Source organism: Ahaetulla prasina, chromosome 1 (genome assembly GCF_028640845.1).
Source record: "Ahaetulla prasina isolate Xishuangbanna chromosome 1, ASM2864084v1, whole genome shotgun sequence".
NCBI classification, from domain to species: domain Eukaryota; kingdom Metazoa; phylum Chordata; class Lepidosauria; order Squamata; family Colubridae; genus Ahaetulla; species Ahaetulla prasina.
Window position 1 is genome coordinate 91,644,229 of NC_080539.1, and position 22,702 is coordinate 91,666,930.

At 42.3% G+C, this 22,702-nt stretch overlaps 1 protein-coding gene across 4 annotated transcripts in view; it reads right to left on the reverse strand.

Moving 5' to 3' along the window:
* MAP3K4 (mitogen-activated protein kinase kinase kinase 4) overlaps positions 1–22,702 on the reverse strand; it is a 102,442-nt gene that overhangs the window by 64,576 nt on the left and 15,164 nt on the right. For 2 of the 4 annotated variants that reach the window (XM_058168232.1, XM_058168228.1), the window contains exon 1: positions 8,173–8,571. The exons of the other annotated variants lie outside the window; for them this stretch is intronic. In XM_058168232.1, the coding sequence (XP_058024215.1) occupies positions 8,173–8,246 (74 nt within the window). In that variant the 5' untranslated portion in view covers positions 8,247–8,571. Of the gene's footprint in view, positions 1–8,172; positions 8,572–22,702 lie in introns of those variants that run through there. 4 annotated transcript variants of the gene reach the window in all.

The following is a 22,702-nucleotide window of genomic DNA, read 5'->3' on the forward strand; positions in this document are numbered from 1 at the left end:
AAGAAGCCCTCCCTGGACCCAGCTGTATTAGCGAACTACCGTCCAGTCTCCAACTTTCGCTTCTTGGCGAAGGTTGTTGAAAGTGTGGTGGCATATCAGCTTCCCCAGCACCTGGAGGAAACTGTTTATCTGGACCCGTTCCAGTCCGGTTTCAGACCCAGGTACAGCACCGAGACGGCTTTGGTCGCGTTGGTGGATGACCTCTGGAGGGCTCGGGACAGGGGATGTTCCTCTGTCCTGGTCCTGTTAGATCTCTCGGCGGCTTTTGATACCATCGACCATGGTATCCTGCTGCGGTGGTTGGAGGGATTGGGAGTGGGAGGCACCGTTTATCGGTGGTTCTCCTCCTATCTCTCTGACCGTTCGCAGACAATGTTGGCAGGGGGGCAGAGGTCGACCCCATGGTGCCTCACTTGTGGGGTGCCGCAGGGGTCTGTTCTCTCGCCTCTCCTGTTCAACATCTATATGAAGCCACTGGGCGAGGTTATCCGTGGTTTCGGGGTGAATTATCATCTGTACGCTGATGATACGCAGCTGTACATTTCCACCCCGAACCACCCCAACAAAGCCGTCGAGGTGATGGGCCGGTGTCTTGAGGCCGTGCGGGTCTGGATGGGGAGGAACAGGCTCCAGCTCAACCCTTCCAAGACTGAGTGGCTGTGGGTTCCGGCGTCCCGGTACAGTCTGCTTACGCCATCGCTGACTGTGGAAATACTGACCCCCTCAGGGGAAGGGTGCGCAACTTAGGTGTTCTCCTGGACGATCGGCTGTCCTTAGAAGAACACTTGACGGCCGTCGCCAGGGGAGCATTTTATCAGGTTCACCTGATTCGCCAGTTGCGCCCCTTCCTTGATCGGGACTCCTTACTCACGGTCACTCATGCCCTCGTCACTTCCCGCCTGGACTATTGCAATGCTCTCTACATGGGGCTCCCTTGAAGAGCACCAGGAGGCTCCAGCTAGTCCAGAATGCGGTCGCGCGGGTGATAGAGGGGGCTCCACATTGCTCCCATATAACACCCATCCTGCGCGGCCTGCACTGGCTGCCGGTAGCCTTCCGGGTGCAATTCAAGGTTTTGGTTACCATCTTTAAAGCGCTCCATGGCTTAGGACCGGGGTATTTGCGAGACCGCCTTCTGCCACCGATTGCCTCCCAACGACCTGTGTGCTCCCACAGAGCAGGCCTCCTCAGGGTGCCGTCGACCAAACAATGTAGGTTGGCGGCCCCCAGGGGGAGGGCCTTCTCTGTGGCGGCACCAGCCCTATGGAACAAGCTACCTCCGGGGTTACGCCAACTCCCCGATCTCCGGGCCTTCAAACATGAACTGAAGACTTTATTATTTCACCGAGCGGGACTAGCCTAAGAATGTATTTTAGCGAAATTTTAATGGGTTTTAATCGGTCTTTGACCGTTTTAGTGATTTGGCCATTAAATATTTGTTTTAATTGTTTTTAAATAGTGTTTATTTATTATATTTATATTATAGTGGTATGTGTATTTTAATATTGGCTGTACACCACCCTGAGTCCTGCGGTATAGAAATGTAATTATAAATAAATAAATAAAATAAATCTTATTTTCAGGGAAACACGGTATGTAAATTCTAAAAGTCAACTTCCAAAGCTATAAAAAATTTCAGTCTACTATTTAATGGACATAATAAATTATGCTCCATCGTTCTAGTTTATGAATGTATTTTATCCAACTTTAAAACTTGTTTCATGAATTATATGAAAACTCACCAGACATTCCAAATGTATACATATTAGAATATAAGATTTTATGTTTGAGAATGCTAGAAAATATTTCATTTACTAACATCACAGATAACTACTTTTTGGACAGTCAAGAAGAATGCTAGTAATTGTTTTGGAATACGAATATTCATGAATTCTTCAGAAATATCTGGCCTAAACCATAACTATACAAACATCCCAATTGTCACTAATGTCTTCTTGGAAAAATAATGTCCACACATAATACAGAAAATACTCAACTTCTAAAGCAGATTATTAATACTATTGAAAATATCATTTTAAATACAGTTCTTTTACATACTAGAACAGTATCTTTATAGGGTCAGATCAAATGCCTATTCAATTCAACACGTTGTTGCTAAACCACCCACATCCAAATCACACAACTAACAGAAAATATAAAGACAATTTTATACCAAAAAAAAACAACAACCCTTGAGTCCATTACCATGGTTTCCATTCACATAGCCTAGGCTCCCCACCCCCCCTTGATCAAATATTTTGCTTAAAGTGGAGTGGAATAGGGTTTGGTGTGTAGGTGCTGAACGCTTAGAGAAGTGCTGGTAATTAGGCCTTTCCTGTATTCTGTTTCTCTTGGGTTGGATATGTCCCTTAGGCTTGGCAGTGGGAAGATGTGTAGATATTGCAAAGATGGTCAATGAGGAGGAATAGCAAGAGACAGTGTTTAAGACCAACCACCTATGCTCATCCTAAAGACCTTCAATTTGGACTGCTCTGAACTTCAGTTGTTACTACTTAATGCCAGGCTAATTCAGAATAAAGCCCACCTCTTTCACAATTTATATTGGCCCTAGACCCTTATGATGTGCCTCAGGACTTAGATTTCTCTTTAATATCTACATGAGACAACTGGGGAAGGTCATTCAACGACACTTGGTGCAGTATCTTCAATATGATGAGGTTACCCATCTGCACTTCTGGCCAACCAAGTGATACTTATTCAAATATTGTCCCAATAGCTGGAGGCTGTGAGAGGGTCTGGATGGAGAGGATCCTTTAACGTCTGATCATGACAGACTCTAGGTTTTTGCTGCCTCGGATTTATTAAGGGGTCATCTTTGACTCTTGATAGGATGGCACTTTCCTGGACAGAGCTTGTATAATTTGGGGACCCTCCAGGACTCTTATTGTTAGTTTGAAGAACAGGTGGCAGCCATGGCTAAGGGAGTCTTTGCATAGATCAATATTTTGTGCCAACTGTGCCATTTCCTAGACTAGGAAACCTTGTTCATAGCCAGTCATGCACTGGTACTTCCCATTTGAATTATTGCAATGTGCTGTACATGGGCTGCCCTTAAAGTCGATCTGAAAGTTACAGCGGGTCCAGAATGCAGTGGTAGGCACACTTATGGGTGGGCACTCATGGTTCACTCAAACTATACTGCTGCTGCTGCTGTTGTGTGAGCTGCATGGGCTTTCAGTTTCTTTCCAGCTACGATTCAAGGTGCTGCTTATCAACTTTAAAAGCTGAATGACACAGGGCCAAACTATTTGCAGGACTGCCTCTCCCTGAGAGCATCTACTCGTTTACCACATCAGATGGGATAGAAACACTCTAGGTTCATTACCTTAAATGACATTTGGGAGGACTTAGGAAGTATATATAGCAGCCTCAATTCTGTAGATCTTCCACAGTGAGTTCCTGCAGGCCACCTCCCCTCCTAGCAAGCTTGAAAAGCAGGCTCACTCTTCCCCAACCACAGGGTTAAATGAGGATGGATCAATTTAAATGCTGTTGTATGGAGGAGTATTTGTTTTCAGAGTGCAGGAACTTTTGATACTGTTTCTATTGTCTTTTTTGTGAGCAACCTAGACTTATACTACATAAGATGGGTGACAATATAAACCAAATAAATAAATAATAATAATAAATAATTTAAATAAAGAAAAATTCAAGTTTCTCCATAATTTGAGACAGTATTATCCACCATGAAAACAAATCGCCTTGTATGCAAGATGACCAGTATTTCGCTACAGATTTTTTTGTATTATTATATAAGTCTAAACACCCATACAGTTATATTCCCAATTTGTAGTTACACAAGCATCAATTATAGTTTCATGATTTATCAGGCTCCATGTTTAGGAACTAAGCCAGCTGAGAAACATGAAATCGCTTTCCAAGACTAGCCTTTCTCATCTGCGAAATAATCATTGAGTAAATACTAGGAAGTTACTAAGCAATAGCATCTTGATCTCTTACCAGCCAGCTTCTCTTTAAAAAGTATACTATAGAGCACTGTTGCACAAATCTTTTGTGGACCAGGTGCACTAATATTAGAGCCCTGAATCACCCTATCCAACTGATGTACAATAGTCATGGACAAAGAACACTTCTTCATACAACTGCATGATTAATCTATGGAAATTACTGGCACACAAAGTATGTTATAAGCTGAATTTAGTTCACAGAGGTTTATCAATGGCTCCTGGCCATTACTGTGGCCAATCCATATTGTGAGAAAATACGTCAATAAACATTAGTTGTTGAATTTTGTCCTGTTGCCATCACATTCTCTTATGGGCTTTTCACAAGCTTATGAGTTTCTCAGAAGAACTTGCCAGACCTACATTGAAAATAATAATCCTTTGATTGGTTCAGCAAAAGTCTGCAAAGTGATCCAATACTATATAGATTTTTATATGAAAATACTGTCCTACTTCACTCACCTCACTAAAGCTGTGATTATCTGTGCTATTAATTAATTTGTTTCTGAAGTATGCAAGATAGGGCTGTGTAATGCTTCAGCATGTGCAGAATCATGACCATAGCACTCATTTGTGACTCACTGAGATACTCTCTACAGAACTGTGCTGCTGTGAAATTTTTGAAACACAGAAGTCTCCTTTAACAAGATGCAGCCAGGTGCTCTATTTGTACTCACAAACATTCTAAAGTGCCCCTTCCAAAGCTAAACCCAAGCAAAATAAACAATGCCACTGCTGCTGAAGATTAGGTCTGAAAAATCTATAGCGATTTCTATTCTACCTATTTTTAATTCCCATTCTGTGATTAATAAAAATAAAAGCACAGCCATAAAACAAGGATATGCAAAGGATATGTAGTGTGCTTGGGGTGAGGGTTAAATCAAAACATGGTAACAGTTAAGACAAAAAAAGGTGAATGGAACAAGGGTAATAAATTAATAGAATTTAATTTCTATTCAAATGGAATGAAATTAAATTAACTGATTACAGTTAACATTGTCATTCCTTATGTAGCTGATTGTTTTTACAATCATGATAAATATTACAATTTGCAGAGAACTGGGGTAGAGGTTCAGGGAATCTCCACATTTATTGGACTGCATGCAGTGCTGGGCATGCATTAAGCATTCTTTCTCATAGGTTTGTGAAACTTTACCACAACAAAATTTCCTTCCTTCATAAGTAGGTAGGTCTGAAAACAACCTGACATATTAATCCCGACAGTTTAAATATTTGCATCACTTTCAATCACTCAACAACATCAGAAATTTCAGCAGCAACAGGCTAAGTAGATCCAATCTATCAGAAAAAAGAAATTGCTTCCTTTTCAGCACTTGATAAAGAAGGACACCATGGCTGAGCTAGCATTAAACTGATTGGTTTACATACTGCCTAACTCCAAATGACTTTATGTGGTTTGCAAATGTTAAACGGCAATGCAACAATAAAACAAAAAGAACACAAGCCATGTGAATCAAGGGGGGAAAAAAACAGTTCCTCAGACAAAATCCTTCCAAAATCTACACTAACCCAAGGTCTGGGAAAACAGCCAGGTTTTCAAAGATCTCTTGAACATCATCAAGGTGGAATTCAGGTAAATTGGTGGGGGGGGGGTATTGCAGTTCCAGAGGGCAGATGCTGTGATAAAAAAAGTGTGTTTCCTGAGTCCCAATAAATGTTTACTGTTTAATCAAAGGGATTGATTATGAATACCTTCTGGCACAAGGCCTATTCCACTTGGACAGTCCAGAAAGTACTACAATTCATGCTATCAAAAACTACTGAGAAATCAGAGAACCAGGAAAAATGCATCATTCTCATCCTAGCTCCATCAAAGGATATCAGCAAACAGGACTGATGCTGTGTTTGTAAGATACCCTAATCTGAAACCCAACTGAAATGGGTTGAGATAAATCTATTTCTTTCAAAATCCTAGGGAGTTGCATGTTCAGTCACCTTCACAACTACTAAGAAGGGAAGGTTGGAGACTGGATGAAAATTGTCCAAAATTAAGTACAGTAATGACTTCTTGAGGAAGGGTACAAAGGTAAGTCATGCATACAAGGGGTTCACCTTACTTTCTTTTGTCAAAATGTAACTACTTATTTTATAATCCATCCTGTACAATGGCAGTGTACAATGCTGGATTCTTAAAAGAAGGCATTTCCTGAGTACCTGCTGGTGAGAAGTAACATGAATCAACAGGATGTTATCCAAGTGAGAAAAATAATTGCTTGGGAATTACAAAGATAAATCTAGCACTTTGACAGTCAGCTGGAAGTCTGAAAATATCAGAGCCATGAAATAATTTTCATTCTCACTTCCCAAGTCCAATTCCCATTAATGTACATTAGTTATGCAATGCAGTGCAAAAAATGATCACATGGAGTTCACAATTAGATTCCAGAAAACAGCAGTTTCAAGCAATCCCTAATACATATATTGTTACTGAAGTTCTGGTTTGCGATGTAACAAAAGGTTATCTTATCAATTTCAGATCATCTTCGGTAGAGCTAACTGATTCTAAGATTAAATGCTGCCGATTCATGTTGATTTGCCTCTCCAGTCATGAAAGTTCCCTGAGCTGCCTATGACAAGCCAGTATTTCTTTCCTTAATCATTACATACAACATGGTTGTGCACAGAATAAAACAAGAACTGGTTAATATTTTCTTACAGAAAATCTGGAACTATAAAGGAAGATATAAACAACGAAGCACTGCATGTTTTCAGGAAACAGGGAGTTCAGGTGAAATCAATAACCTGAATGGCAAACATATCCTTTCTATAGTGATAGATCGGTGTAAGAATCCAAATTAGAAGAGCAGACATTGAAAACAGAAGACCAGATTCACTTTCCACCAACCCAGTTCTTGAGACTAGACTACTTTTCTTTCCAAATAATCACCAGTTAAAACACACAATTTTAAAGTTATTTTCTGAATACCTTTTAGACTGCATTTCCAACACCCTGTTTTAAAAAGAAGCAGGAAAAAATTCTTTTTTTCAACTACCTCAGTTTTATGTCTTTTTTTCCTGCCTGTTGAAACTTGGTGGGGGAATTAACTAGTTATCTGCACTTGAAATCAGAACTGTACTTGACAAAAATTCCAAGTATCATTCTGCTACTGCAATATTTAGTGAAAACTGCATTACAGAGGCATATGAACAAAAGATATGAAGAGTGGGAAATTAATTAACCTGTAGAACAATAGATAAAATTCATAAAAATTTGAATGTAAACTTATTTACAAAGCACTATACTAGATCTGATTAACCAATTTAGTATACTTGAGTTTTTGTAACATAAGCATCCTATTTATTGCATCAATGAAATGAATTTCAAAATAATGAAGGCCTTTTTCCTTTGTCCAAATGTTCACATCTCAATCTATTTCCTCAGTAGCATTTTAGGACTAAAGAATTCATTTAAATGCATTTCTGCAATCTATACTGCAACACACAACGTTTTTTAAAGGAAACCTGCACCCCCTTCTCTTGGTGCAATTATCCCTGTTGCAGCACGCCTGCAACAACCACTAGAAAATATATTGGCTTCAGAATTTTCCCTTGTAAAGAAAAAGTAGACAGGAGATTGAGGGATTTTCATGCTAAAAGAGCACAAGAACTGCACCCCTGATCTGTTGCACGCTGTCTTTAGACTATGGCCCACTGAAGTTCTGAATAAGCTCACACAGGATGGAGCTGTGGCAATGTTGAAATGTTATTTACCATATGAATAATGCAAAAAACGAGCCTGGAAAAGATTTTCCGGGGGAGGTAAAAGTACTGATTTCAATGCATTTCAATGCATACAGCCAACATTCGTTGCAAGAGGGTAATAAGTAACTGCCTATTTTTGGAATTCCTGTTCTGCAAAGGCAAAAATTAAGATTTCACGTTCTACAAAAACCGACTCGCGGCAACCCTGTTGGCTGAGCGCAGAGCAATGGGTAACAGGGTGCTTTTGGCTTGGCAAAAGGGTTGGTCTAATTTACCAAAAAGAGCATCTAAAAAAAAGGCAACCCCTCTTGCAGAAACACTAAGACAGGCGGAAGCTACAGAAAGAAAAAGTTACTGAAAAGGCAGGCGAGGCAGCTGTAGGAAAGGGAGGAGGGGAGAAAAACCGAGCAACTTTCTCTCTTGCCAATGCATTAATTTTTTGGCAGCCCCGTCGGAGTCTGACCTGCTTGCCGAGCAGCTGCACTCCGGCTTTGGCTCCTCCATGGCTCTGACGGAGGCGGCGGCGGCGTCTTTCATGCGTGCAGCAGGGCAGGCATGGCAACCCGCAGGAGCTCTTCCGCAGCCCGGCCCGGCGACCAGAGCGAAGGAGCGCGGGAGGGGCAGCCGACCGCCCAAAAAAAGCGATGTCACTCGCTCGCTCGCTCACGACCCGGCTGCAGAGACCCAACCGCGCCGAGCTGGCCGTGCAGCCGCCATCTTGGAAAGAGGCTCCAAGAGGAGCGAAGCCGGGAGCATCGCTCGTACGGAGAGCGTCTAGGGACAAAGCCCTCCACAGGCGCTCTCATTCGCTCCTCCGAGCGGCAAGTGGAACGGGACGCCACCCGGAAGGAAGAGGAAGGGAACGTCCCATGCCAGGAGTGGAGACGAGACGGCGCGCGTCTAGGAGGAGGAGGAGGAGGAGGAGGAGGAGGACCGGACCTCTCTTCTACGCTCGGAATGCCTTCCTTTTGCAAATCCCGGATTGCAGTCCCGCCGTGCGCAATGCCTACCGAAGGATTGCTGTTGCAGCCGCGTGCTGCTTGGTGGCTGGGCTCCAGTCCGGGATGGCTTTCCTTATCTCAGGGATAAGGAAAGCCAGGTAAGGCTAAAAGTAGAGTAAGTGGCATAGACAGGAGACGGGGATTTTACTTATTTATTTATTGGAGGACAAGCAGTGGGGGAGAAAAACAAATCATGTAAGCGTCATATCCTTGCAAATCAATGCTTGCCTCATTTACTCGGAGGCAGCGTCATTGACCTCAGCAAGGCTTACTCATTGATATCGCTGGATAAGTTACCTGCATGGACGCAGTGGGATTTTCTTTTTAGTGTAAGCACGAAAAACGCCGCTCAATATTATGTAGAAGAAAGAACAGAACAGAATTTTTATTGGCCAAGTGTGATTGGACACATAAGGAATTTGTCTTGGTGCATATGCTCTCAGTGTACATAAAAGAAAAGATACCTTCATCAAGGTGCAACACTTACAATACTTAATGATAGTCATAGGGTACAAATTTAACACTTAATGATACAACACTTAATGATAGTCATAGGGTACAAATAAGCAATCAGGAAACAATAATCTATGTCTTATGACTTATCCCATTCGATTAAGGGGTCTGAAGTACCATCAAACACCCCATGTTTGATGTTTAAAAAAAATAAATGCACATTTAAGGTTTTTTTATATTGTTCAAGTATAAAATGTATACTGAACAACAAACAGCCCCTAGTGATTTTTCATGATTTCTTGTGATCATGAAAAATTATCCTGTTACTACAGGAGTTATTGCACTTTCCCAACCTGATGTCCTTCAAATGTATTGGAACTGTAAACCCAATCTTGGCCCCAGATTTGAAAATCGTAGTATTGCAGACACTTAACCAGACTGAGAAAAAGTAAAGTGCATAAATAATCCAACAGGGATTAAAAATCTATTTATGCACAGTAACACACAAAGTATTGGCCTCAAGATGTACACTAATGAAATACAATCCTTAGAATGAGCATACAATCAGGTTTTTTATCCTTGCTTCTTTTAAAGGCCTTTTTCTGTATACAGAAGTGTAAACTGTAAATAAAAGTAAATACATGATTAATACCTTTGATACAATGGTGAAACAGTGAAATGGAAGATTTTTGTTTTTATGCAAAGTAATGCGTGTTACCGATGTATTTTTTAAGAAGATTTTTTATCCCACCTCTATTATTTTTATATTTTAAGTCAAGGTAGGGAAAGGCTCCATTTTATTCCACAACTGCAATCTTATGAGATAGGCTGGACAAAAAGTATGATTGGCCAAATGTCACCCAATGAGTGCCTGTAACTGAGGTTAAACTAGAACATGAGCCTCTACTTCTAATCCAATGCCAAAACACTGCACTAAATTGGCTCTCTAATATTATCCAATGAAATGCCTTTTTGCATTTGATTGGATATTACCTTTAAGGATATTGCCTTGTACTCTCAATTTCTACGAGTTTGGGCTTTTAAAAAAAAACCTTACTGTACCTATGGCATGTTACTTTTAATTTAGATTGCAATTCGGTTTAATGTGAAATCCATTAAGCAGATCATAGATGATCTTTCAAATGAAAAAGTGTCCCTTTTTATAGGCAGTAGAATGCGTGCCCACAGGGAGGGTCTTCTTTTTATTATTATTATTATTATTATTATTTGCATTTATATCCTGCCCTTCTCCGAAGACTCAGGGCGGCTTACACTATGTTAAGCAATAGTCTTCATCCATTTGTATATTATATACAAAGTCAACTTATTGCCCCCAACAATCTGGGTCCTCATTTTACCTACTTTATAAAGGATGGAAGGCTGAGTCAACCTTGAGCCTGGTGGAGCTTGAACCTGCAGTAATTGCAAGCAGCTGCTGTTAATAACAGACTGTCTTAGCAGTCTGAGCCACCAGAGGCCCTTAGGGTGCCTTAGGGTGCCGTCGGCTAGTCAATGTCGGCTGGCGGCCCCCAGGGGAAGGGCGTTCTCTGTGGGGGCCCCCGGCTTTATGGAATGAGCTGCCGGTGGGACTCCGTCTCCTCCCTGATCTCCGGACTTTTAAGCGCGAGCTCAAGACTTTCTTTTTTCACCAAGCGGGGCTGGCCTGATTGATTTCAGTATAGGGGTTTTAGTGGGTTTTAATAGGGTTTTTACCAAGGTTTTAGTTTTGATAAATTTTAGCTAATATTTTAAGTTACAGCGATTGAATCAGTTTTTTAAATTTGATAGTGTATTTTAAATTTGTTGGGATTTTTGTTGTTTTATTGGCTGTACACCACCCTGAGTCTTCGGAGAAGGGCGGTATAGAAATACGAATAAATAAATAAATAAATAAATAGAATAAAGTAATTCACAAACCTTTTGTAAAAGAAGCATGACTGCCTCTTTACTTACATCAATGTGATTATGATTATTTTTATTACTTTCATGTTACACTACAAATGTCTAACTAATGGAAGCTTTCAGTCTTTTATCCTTATTGCAGAGCAAGGATTGAATGTTCATATAAATAAAAATAAACCTGAAACAAACAAACAAAATGTCAATGTACACTTTCTGTCTAAGCGTATACAAATCTACTACTATAATCAGATTCTCAAATGTATTATTTGCAAGAAGGATTGGGGAGAATAAGAGCAACTTTAGCCAGCATCCCTGCAAAATTATGCCTGCTCATGTTGGTTGTACTGAATTACATACATCATTAATCTATACAGCATACAAGGACAGTTTGTTTTAATCATAATTCGTTGAACAAGACAATAGCTTAGTTCATAACTACTAAGCCATAAACCAAGCCACAATAGATGGGATCGTGCAACATGCTTAGCCATAACTATCCAAGCCACATTATGGCTTGGAAGGAACCCCATAGGTCCGTGATGGCGAACCTATGGTTTGTGTGCCACCTGTGGAACCTTGGAAGCCCCCTCTGCAGGCACGCCAACCATCGCCCCAGCTCAGCTCCACCGCATGTGTGCATGCCTCCCGCTGGCTAGCTGGTCTTTGGGTCTGCTGCACATGCACAGGCAGTGGGGTGCATACAGGAGAAACACACGCATGCACGGGGGAACGGGGCACATGCATGGGTGGGTGCAGGTTGGTGCAGGAAGCTTTCCAGGCACAAAATGGGGCACAGGGGGCCCCATGAGACCCTCCCACCTCCCATTTTGGGCCTGGAAAGCCTCTTGCATCAACCTGGAAGCCAAAAGGGTGGCAGGGCACATGCACGGGAGGGTGGGGTGCATGTGTGGGGGGAACTCGCATTGCATTTGGGGGGTTCTGGCACGCACATGTGCATTTGCGTGCAGACACACACGCTTTGGGCACTTGGCACCAAAAGGGTTAACCATCACTGCCATAGCTGCTCAGTCTTGGAGAGGAAATGCCAAATACCCGTAGAAGGGTTACTCTAAAATACAGGAAGTTCAGCTGAGGACAAGATGTCATTAAACACTCCGAAAGTGAAAGGTGGATACAAAGTTGTAAAACTAAAAAGACTCTAAAGACTAAAGTTATTCTTTGCTACTAAAACCATTGATCAGAAGTTTTATCCAGGGATTATCTGATGGTATGCCTGTTTTCTGCCAAATGTATCAGCCACCAACATTTCATGCCTTCCTAATGTGTCATTATGAAACAGTTGTGTAGTGAGCTTCAGTGTACGTCTCTGTGCCAGCAGTTAATTATAAAATAAAGTGTAATGTTGTTATAGGTGAACACATAGTTATTTTGGGAAAAAATCTATGTCGTGTGTTATTCTGGCAGTTTGGTATCTAAAAACAAATCGGCAAACAATTACTGCTGTGCACAAACATATTAAAGCAATGCTGACATTTTAAAAGCCATCAAACTTTCTTAGAAAGAACTACAGAGTTAGACAAGTGAGCAAAATGGGTGTGTGTACATTGAATTTAGGGAAAATAAATGGTAGTTGGATTATTCAAAAAAGCTTAAAAGATAAACATGGATTTCAATTAAGCGAACCATGATTTATGATCAATATTCTAGTCACTATATCAATTCACAAAGTAGTCTATTTCATTTTAATGAATTTTTTTAGAATAATATCCTGTCTTTCCGTCATAAGCTCAAGGTAGTATCAGTACTCTTCCTCCTTTTAATTTTCCACACAGCAACAGCCCTGGAAGCAAAGTGAGTGACCGAAAATCACTTGAGGTAGGATTTCACAGGAAGCTCTAGTGAAGCAATGCAAAGCAGCAGAAAGGGGTAGAGACTAGGAGGATCACCCACTACTTGCAGAAGTACAAAAATATGTCAGAAAAAAGTAAAAGGGTGGTTGTGGGGAATCCCCAAAAGACCAACAATGATTAAACCTGATGAATCAACATAACATGCGGATTGTGTATTGGGAGAACAGAAGAGATAACCGATACGCTCTTTAATTTGCAAGCAGACTGGTTGCACTTTTATTACTAAAATTCTCATCTTTTTTAACATTAAGAATAGATACTCCTATCTTTGAGTTTGGTGTAGGCTAGAAACTGGGAGGCCATGAGTTCTAGTTTCGCCTTAGGCACTAAGCCAGTCAGGTGATTGGGCCCATTGCTTTCTCTCAGCTTTAGGAAGCAGGAAATAGCAAACCACTTCTGAAAAATCTCGCCAAGAAAACTGCAGGGACTTCTCTAGAAAACCTCTGAGAATTGGACACAACTGAATACAGGTAGTCCTCGACTGGCCAGAACCAGAGACATCAAAAATACATCCTCTAGTTAAAACAGTTCGTTTATAGTGACCATTCAAATTTACAATGACACTGAAAAAAAGTTATGTATGACAATTTTTCACATGTGACCATTGCAGCATCCCCAGGGTCACATGATCAAAATTCAGATGCTTGGCAACCGACTCATATATGACTGTTGCAGTGTCCTTTTTTTTTTTTAATTTGAATTTATATCCCGCCCTTCTCCGAAGACTCAGGGCGGCTTACACTATGTCAAGCAATAGTCTTCATCCATTTGTATATTATATACAAAGTCAACTTATTGCCCCCAATAATCTGGGTCCTCATTTTACCTACCTTATAAAGGATGGAAGGCTGAGTCAACCTTGGGCCTTGTGGGACTTGAACCTGCAGTAATTGCAAGCAGCTGCTGTTAATAACAGACTGCATTAGTTTGGCATTTAAAAGATATTTTGTCATCACGGTTAACTGTAATGTAGTCTAAGCACCAGTGGTGAAATCCAATTTTTTTTTACTACCGGTTCTGTAGGCGTGGCTTGGTGGGCATGGTGTGGCTTGGTGGGCATGGCAGGGGAAGTATACTGCAAAATCTCCATTCCCACCCCACTCCTGGGGGAAGGTATTGCAAAATCTCCATTCCCACCCCACTCCTGGGGCCAGGCAGAAGTGGTATTTGCCAGTTCTCCGAACTACTCAAAATTTCCACTGCCGGTTCTCCAAACTGCTCAAAATTTCTGCTACCGGTTCTCCAGAACCTGTCAGAACCTGCTGGATTTCATCCCTGCTAAGCACCATATATGTCTGCTCAGAGTACAGTATTAAAATAGCAGAAGAGAAAAACAATGCAACAGTAACTTAACCACAGGGGGCAGCAAGACACTGTTCCTACCAGTAGAAAACAGGTCCATCCTTAAACTCTGAAGAAATCAAAAGTGAGTTGCCTAGTCCTCCATGAATTTCCTTTGTCTTGAACTGTACCTCAGCTGGAGCCAAAGTGGCCTGCCTGCCTAGCAGATACAATATTGGGAGACCTCATAGAAATGGGACTGATCTAGGAACACCACAAACATCACATGCAGACTTGTGAAGGTATCCTTTGTTTTTCCAATTATCTCAACATACACGGGTAGCACTAACAACCCTCTCTCAACAGTGGGGGAGGGATATGACAACCCCTATCTCCTGTTTGCAACACACTCCCTTCCGCAGTTCCAAGAAGATTCACACCCATTTGCACTATTCAGGTGACCCTGAGGGCACAGATAAACCTTCAGGTTTTCCAGATGACTGTAAGGAATATAAATCCTTCCATCCTCCACCATTCAGTCAAGAACTGAAGAAGCTTCTTGGACGAGAAGTGAAATGTCTTCAAAGAAAAAAAAACCAGTCCAATCGCCTTTTGAAAAGCACTTTAGGGACAACCATGATCTGGATAACTGAGAATCTCCATAGACACTATTGACTGATGTGTTGTTGTGAGGTCCCAGCTTTTTCTTCAATTTTTGAAAGGAATGTATTATTTTGACTATTTAGTGGAACAGCAAGATCCAATGTCACATCCAATGAATGTTTTAAAACAGTTCAAATGGTACTATTCATTTTTTTTTTAAAAAAGGCAAGCAAGCACAAGGACTGGCTATGCTCAGTGTCACACAGTGTTCTCTGACCAGATAGCAACAGTTCATTGGTTTTGATGGCAGGTCCTGTGTGTGTGTATGTAATCAGCAGGGACAGCTAATAATTTGCCCTCAGGGTACCGTTGGCCTTTGACTCTTCTAAAGTTCAATCAGCATGGCAACCAGGTTAAGAAGTATGGAAACTGCAGTCCAGAAATATCTGGAATACCATATATATTGCCACCTCAATATATTTATTTATTACTAAATAGATACCCCACTTTTCTGCTTTTCCAAACCTACCAAGCATTTTACAACGATAAAACAAAATGCAAAATACAGAATATGACATAAATCCTAATACAATTAAAATAAATTAATCTATCATTAAAATCATTTAACAATATAGGATGCCTTAGTCACTTCCCATTTGGCCTTCAGCAATGAACTCCATGTCGGAATGCCGTAAAAACCATTCAGAAGCAGCTTCAGCTGGTCCAGAATGCAGTGGCATACGCACCATTGGGCAAGGTTCACCCATGTGACTCCACCATCCAGCTGCCCGGGCTTCCAGTAGCCTTCCAGGTACAATTCTTTTTTTTTTTTATTCAAAAAGTTTTACAAAAACATTTTTCCCCCCTTTCCCCCCAACCCCCCTCCCTTCACTAATACCCTCCCCCCTGGCTTCCCGGAAGAAGCACAAGGTATAGTTAAAAATAAAACAAACATATGCTAAGAAAATTTTCTCCCAAAACTATTATACCAATGTTCCCTCTCTAACTCTGACTTCCTCCTAAGATAACCAAAATCCTTCAAAAAAATAAAAAATAAAAATAAAAATTAAGAATTAACAATAGTAAAATATATAAATCAATAGAACAAATTAATCCTAAAGTATTTAAAACCAGCTAAAGCATAAAAATCCAATCCAATTCAAAAAATATGTCCCTTATAACTTCTATAACCATATAATTTTCCCCCCATGTCTTTCTTACATAAGATCTTTTGAGAATATTCTATTTAAAATTTAGTGCAACACCTTATAAAATTTCAATACAGAAAATTACAATATCTATTCAACTTTAGTCCTTCCTCATCAAAATCCAGTATAGATCCAAATATCTAGTCTTTTATGATAGATATAAAACATATAATCAACCCATTTCTTCCAGATCTTCCTCACAAATTGTCTTTCTGGGACACTAATATTTTTGTCTGTTAATATTTTAAAAAAACCTTGTTTCAAGGATAATACTTTTGTCTCTTGCCATTTTTTTTGATGCATTAATCTCTGTCTTTCCTTCATTACTCCTTTTAAAAAGTCAATCACAATATTTCCTAGTAATTCCTTATGTCCAAGAATCCAAAAATTATTGCCGTATATTCCATCAGTCCAAAAAGAGAACTCTTGGGAAACATTAAACTTGTGAGTCTTTTCCGTTCGAGGGACAATCTCCTGTAGCACAAATTCAGGCATTTCATCCAAACTATTTAAAGAAAACTTCTTTACATCAACTTGTTTCTTCACGATCAAATCTTCATATTTATCCACTTTTATTTGTATCTCCTCCATTCCATTTTCCGAATGATTGCACTGGTTAATTTGCTCCAAGCTCTCATCCAAAACGTCCCCATTTTTTATCAATTCGTATTTTTGAATAATTAAATACATACTTTCTGTGTAGTCCTGTATAAAGTCATGAATCCATTCTTCTGAAAGAACCTCCATGACAAAGTTCCTGCTGAGAATCCCCTTATAAAATACTTAAACAACGTAATATAATCCAACAGTCCACAGTCAAACACAATAAGATAAAATCTCCATTCAGTTTCGATTCAACAGCAAGGCTCCCTTTGATGTATCGCTCTGCTTTCAGTTTCTCTAAAACGAAACTGAAGGGGGGGGGGATTTCTCTTTTTTTTAAAAAAAAGGTAGAAGTCAGAAAATCAAAAATACTTGCAAACCAATAATTGTTCACTCACGCTTCTTCCGTCTGCTTTTAGTAACCACAAAAAGAAATCAGTTGTTACCAGAAGTGGACACCTTCCTCTTTTCCTGCTTTTTCAGGAGCGCAGTGAATACTGGAGGTTGGGGGAGGGTTCAAGGGGATTCGACCTTTCAGGACTTTGCATTACAAAAACAAAGCCCCTAGGGGAATCTACCACAATTCTCCCCCCCCCCCTTGCTCTTTCTCTCTCTTTCAACCAGAGAGAGAAATTAAGCCGGGATCAGCTGTTATCACCGGCTTTTACCATATTCAATGCGGAGTGCCATAAATTAGCACCCAGCGAGAAAGGTGGCGCCACCCAGAAGCCACAATTCTACGTGCTTGTCATTACCCACATGGCACGTGGCCAGGTTATCTCTTCTTCTCAATACAGGTAGTCCTCGACTTAACGGCCACAACTGAGCCCAAAATTTCTGTTGTTAAGTGTGAGAGTTAAGTGAATTTTGCCTCGTTGCTACCGTTGTTCAGTGAATCACTGCAGTTGTTAACTTAGTAACATGGTTGTTAAGTAAACCTGCCTTCCCCGTGGACTTTGCTTGTCAGGTCGCAAAAGATGACCTCGGGACACTGCAACCGTCATAAAATATGAACCAGTTGCTAAGCATCTGAATTTTGATCATGTGACCATGAGGATGCTGCAACAGTTCTAAAGTATGAAAACCAGTCATAAGTCACTTTTTCTTGCCATTGTAACTTTGAATGGTCACTACACAAATGAATGTAAGTCAAGGACTAACTGTACTCTTGTCCCATCCTACCAGATCCAGCAAGATCTGGTCCATTCTGCAGGTCCATTCTATGAAACAAAATCATATACAAGTAGTCCTCAATTTATGACCACTCAGTTATGATTTACCTGAAAAAGCAGACCTATGACCCGGATCCAACGTTCTGATAGCCACACCCCCATCACAGTCACATGACCCCACTTCGGACATTCAGCAACATGGCAGCATTTATAGCTGTCTGCAGTGTCCCCTGGTCACACAACTATGTTTTACACAGGTCTCGTCGAAAACCAGCACTTACTTCAGGTTTCTGGCAAAATTGCACTATAGCAAACAATGGGTTTGCTTAATGGCCACTGCAAAGTCATAAAAAAGTTTTACAATTGTTACGACTTAGTGAGTCATACTTGGTTTTATTACTTTTTTGCCACGGTTGTTAAGCAAATCACTGCAGTTGTCATATGAATCACATGATCATTAAGTGAATTCAGCTTCCCCCATTGACTTTTGCTTGTTGGAAGTGTGCTGGGAAGGTGGCAAATAGAGATCACGTGGTCCTGGACTCTGCATCCATTGTAAATAAATACTGGTTGCCAAGTGCCCAAATTTTGATCATTGGTCACTTTTTCAATGCTGTTGTAACACTTACAAACAAATGGTTGTAAGTCAAGGACAACCTGTGTTATTATTTTTAATAGTCGTTTCTATATTGTACAATATTGTACTTGTATACTATTTATTAATCACCTGCAGTTATTTGTTTAAGCTGTGCAACCAAATATATATATATATTTTCTAAATAATTCTAAATGAATAAATACATCTTTTCCGTGCGTTTCATCAGCCGAGGGCCCAGGGTAGGGGTGGGGGGGTAGCGGTTGTTATCAACGAGAGTCTGGATCCGAGGGAGGTCACTGTCCCGCATATTGCCGGTTGTGAAACCCTCTTCGTGAGGTGGGGCCGGGGGGTGCAGGTGGGCTTGCTGATTACGTACCTGGCTCCTTGCTACGTGGCGGCAGCCCTGCCTGAGCTGCTGGAGATGATAGCTGGGATGGCGGTTGAGACCCCCAGACTTATGGTCATGGGGGATTTCAACTTGCCGTCGGCGGGCGATTCATCAACGGCAGCTCGGGAGTTCATGGCTTCCATGACGGCCTTGGACCTGACCCAGGTAATTGCGGTCCCCACCCACGTCGGGGGTAACACACTGGACTTGATTTTTGTCTCGGGACAGTGGCTAAATGATCTGGAGTTAGGGGAAATAATATCTCAACCCTTGTCATGGTCAGATCATTTACTCCTTCAGCTAGACTTTCGGACCACTACACCTCACCGCAGGGAGACAGAACCGGTCCAATGGTTCCGTCCCAGGCGCCTGATGGACCCTGAGAGGTTTCTGACGGAGCTTGGGCCATTTCCAAGGGAGTTAGCCCACGGCTCGGCTGAGGAGCTGGAGGCTGCTTGGGAGGAGGCGGCCGCTGGCGCCTTAGACCGCGTCGTGCTTTGCGGCTTCTGACCCGGCGACGAACTCGACCAGCTCCTTGGTACAACGAGGAGCTGAGAGAGATGAAGCGCCGGAAAAGAAGCCTAGAGAGCGCCTGGAGGTCCAGCCGCTCCGAATCTGACCGAACACTAGTGAGGTCATATATTCAGACCTATCTAGTGGCAATCAGGGTGGCGAAACATAACTATTTCTCTGCACTCATCGCATCGGCAGATAATCGCCCAGCCACCCTGTTTAGGGTGACCCGCTCCCTGCTTACGCAGGAGGCTCGGGAGGACCCCTTACAGGGACGCTCTGAGGATTTTGTTCAGTATCTGTCTGATAAAATCTCTCAGATTCGGGACGGCCTGGACACTGATTGGATAGATCCAGGTGGGATGGCGGAGACGAGTCTTGAGAGTGTTATCTGGGCTGAGTTTGATCCTGTGACTCCTGATGACATGGACAGGTTGTTGGGTAGGTTGAATTCCACCACATGTTTATTGGACCCGTGTCCCTCTTGGATGGTCCTGGCCACACGGGAGGTTACACGAGGCTGGCTCCAGGGAGTTACTAACGCTTCTTTGTTGGAGGGTGTTTTCCCTGCCGCTTTGAAAGAGGCGGTGGTGAGGCCCCTCCTCAAGAAGCCCTCCCTGGACCCGGCTGTTTTAGCGAACTACCGTCCAGTCTCCAACCTTCGCTTTTTGGCGAAGGTTGTTGAGAGTGTGGTGGCATATCAGCTTCCTCAGCACCTGGAGGAAACTGTCTATCTGGACCCATTCCAGTCCGGTTTCAGACCCGGATATAGCACCGAGACGGCTTTGGTCGCGTTGGTGGATGACCTCTGGAGAGCCCGGGACAGGGGTTGTTCCTCTGTCCTGGTTCTATTAGATCTCTCGGCGGCTTTTGATACCATCGACCATGGTATCCTGCTGCAACGGTTGGAGGGATTGGGGGTGGGAGGCACCTTTTATCGGTGGTTCTCCTCCTATCTCTCTGACCATTCGCAGACGGTGTTGGCAGGGGGGCAGAGGTCGACCCCAAGGCGCCTCCCTTGTGGGGTGCCTCAGGGGTCTGTTCTCTCGCCTCTCCTGTTCAACATCTATATGAAGCCGCTGGGTGAGGTTATCCGTGGTTTCGGGGTGGATTATCATCTGTACGCTGATGATACTCAGCTGTACATTTCCACCCTGAACCACCCCAACGAAGCCGTTGAGGTGATGGGCCGGTGTCTTGAGGCTGTGCGGGTCTGGATGGGGAGGAACAGGCTCCGACTCAACCCTTCCAAGACTGAGTGGCTGTGGGTTCCGGCGTCCCGGTACAGTCAGCTTACACCATCGCTGACTGTGGGGGAGGAAGTCCTGACCCCCAGGGAAGGAGTGCGCAACTTAGGCGTTCTCCTGGACGATCGGCTGTCCTTAGAGGATCATTTGACAGCCGTCGCCAGGGGAGCATTTTATCAGGTTCACCTGATTCGCCAGTTGCGCCCCTTCCTTGACCGAGACGCCTTACGCACGGTCACTCACGCCCTCGTCACTTCCCGCCTGGACTATTGCAATGCTCTCTACATGGGGCTCCCCTTGAAGAGCACCCGGAGGCTCCAGTTAGTCCAGAATGCGGCTGCGCGGGTGATAGAGGGAGCACCGCGTTGCTCCCATATAACACCCATCCTGCGCGGTCTACACTGGCTACCGGTAGCCTTCCGGGTGCAATTCAAGGTTTTGGTTACCATCTTTAAAGCGCTCCATGGCTTAGGACCGGGATACCTTCGAGACCGCCTTCTGCCACCGATTGCCTCCCAATGACCCGTGCGCTCCCACAGAGCAGGCCTCCTCAGGGTGCCGTCGACCAAACAATGCAGGTTGGCGACCCCCAGGGGGAGGGCCTTCTCTGTGGCGGCACCAGCCCGGTGGAACGAGCTTCCTCCGGGATTACGACAACTCCCCGACCTCCGGACCTTCAGACGTGAACTGAAGACTTTATTATTTCAGCGCGCTGGACTAGCCTAAGAATAAAATGTTTTAACTAAATTTTAAGGGTTTTTTAATGGGTATTTACCATTTTTAGTGATTTGGCTATGATAATATTCAGTTTTAATTGGGTTTTAATGCTTATCTATTATATTGTTTTTTAATATGCCTGTGAACCGCCCTGAGTCCTACGGGAGATGGTGCGGTATAAAAGTATGATTAATAAATAAAATAAATAAATAAATCTGTATTCAATTAGGGATTTCCGCTGTAACACATTCTTTCCTGAAAGCTACTGTTGCCATACCTGCAAAATTTTAACTCTGACCCAACACTGGGCACCAAGAAAAACCTTTGACAGAAAGGATATTTTTGTCTCAGCAGCTTCACCTTACTCTCTCTCCATATCAAATCTGGGTGCTATTAAGTCACTGCTATTCTGGGAAACTTTAAAACATGGTACCATAAGGTCAGAGAATTCTTGAACTTCATTCTCTTGCTTCTGCCAGCTGAAGAATTTGTCTCTACTTCCTGTCTTGAAAAGCTATTATAAATTACAGTACATCTTTGCCTTCTTATATAGTAACTGTTTCTAATTTTATTGGCAGATAAAGTCATGTAAACATTATGCTATAAATACCAAAGATCTGATTCCAAAACTTTCTTGACAAGACCTTAACGTTTTTAGGATTAAATGCCTTTGTGTCTGTGTGTATATATATGTATGAGTTGAGAGAAAGGGGAAGCAAAAAATAGATGGATCAATTGATAAAGATAGGTACATAGGCAGATAGACAGACAGACAGACCAACATTGAAGAGATCCACAAAAAAGTTACAATTTTAAAGAACAAAAGATGGCAAGGGGGAAATAAAGACAGTAAAATATCGAAAGATTTTACTGTAAACTAAATATAAAGGGGACGTGGTGGCTCAGTGGGTAAGACACTGAGCTTGTCGATCGAAAGGTCAGCAGTTCGAATCCCTAGTGCCACGTAACAGGGTGAACCCCCCTTTACTTCTCCCAGCTTCTGCCAACCTAGCAATTCGAAAGCACATAAAAAATGCAAGTAGAAAAATAGGGACCACCTTTGGTGGGAAGGTAACAGCATTCCGTGCGCCTTTGGCATTTAGTCATGCCGGCCACATGACCACGGAGACGTCTTTGGACAGCGCTGGCTCTTTGGCTTTGAAACAGAGATAACCACCGCCCTCTAAAGTCGGGAACAACTAGCAAATATGTGCAAGGGGAACCTTTACCTTTTTAAATATAAACAGAATTCCTTTTTTTTTTATTTATTTGCATTTATATCCCGCCCTTCTCCGAAGACTCAGGGCGGCTTACACTATGTCAAGCAATAGTCTTCATCCATTTGTATATTATATACAAAGTCAACTTATTGCCCCCAACAATCTGGGTCCTCATTTTACCTACCTTATAAAGGATGGAAGGCTGAGTCAACCTTG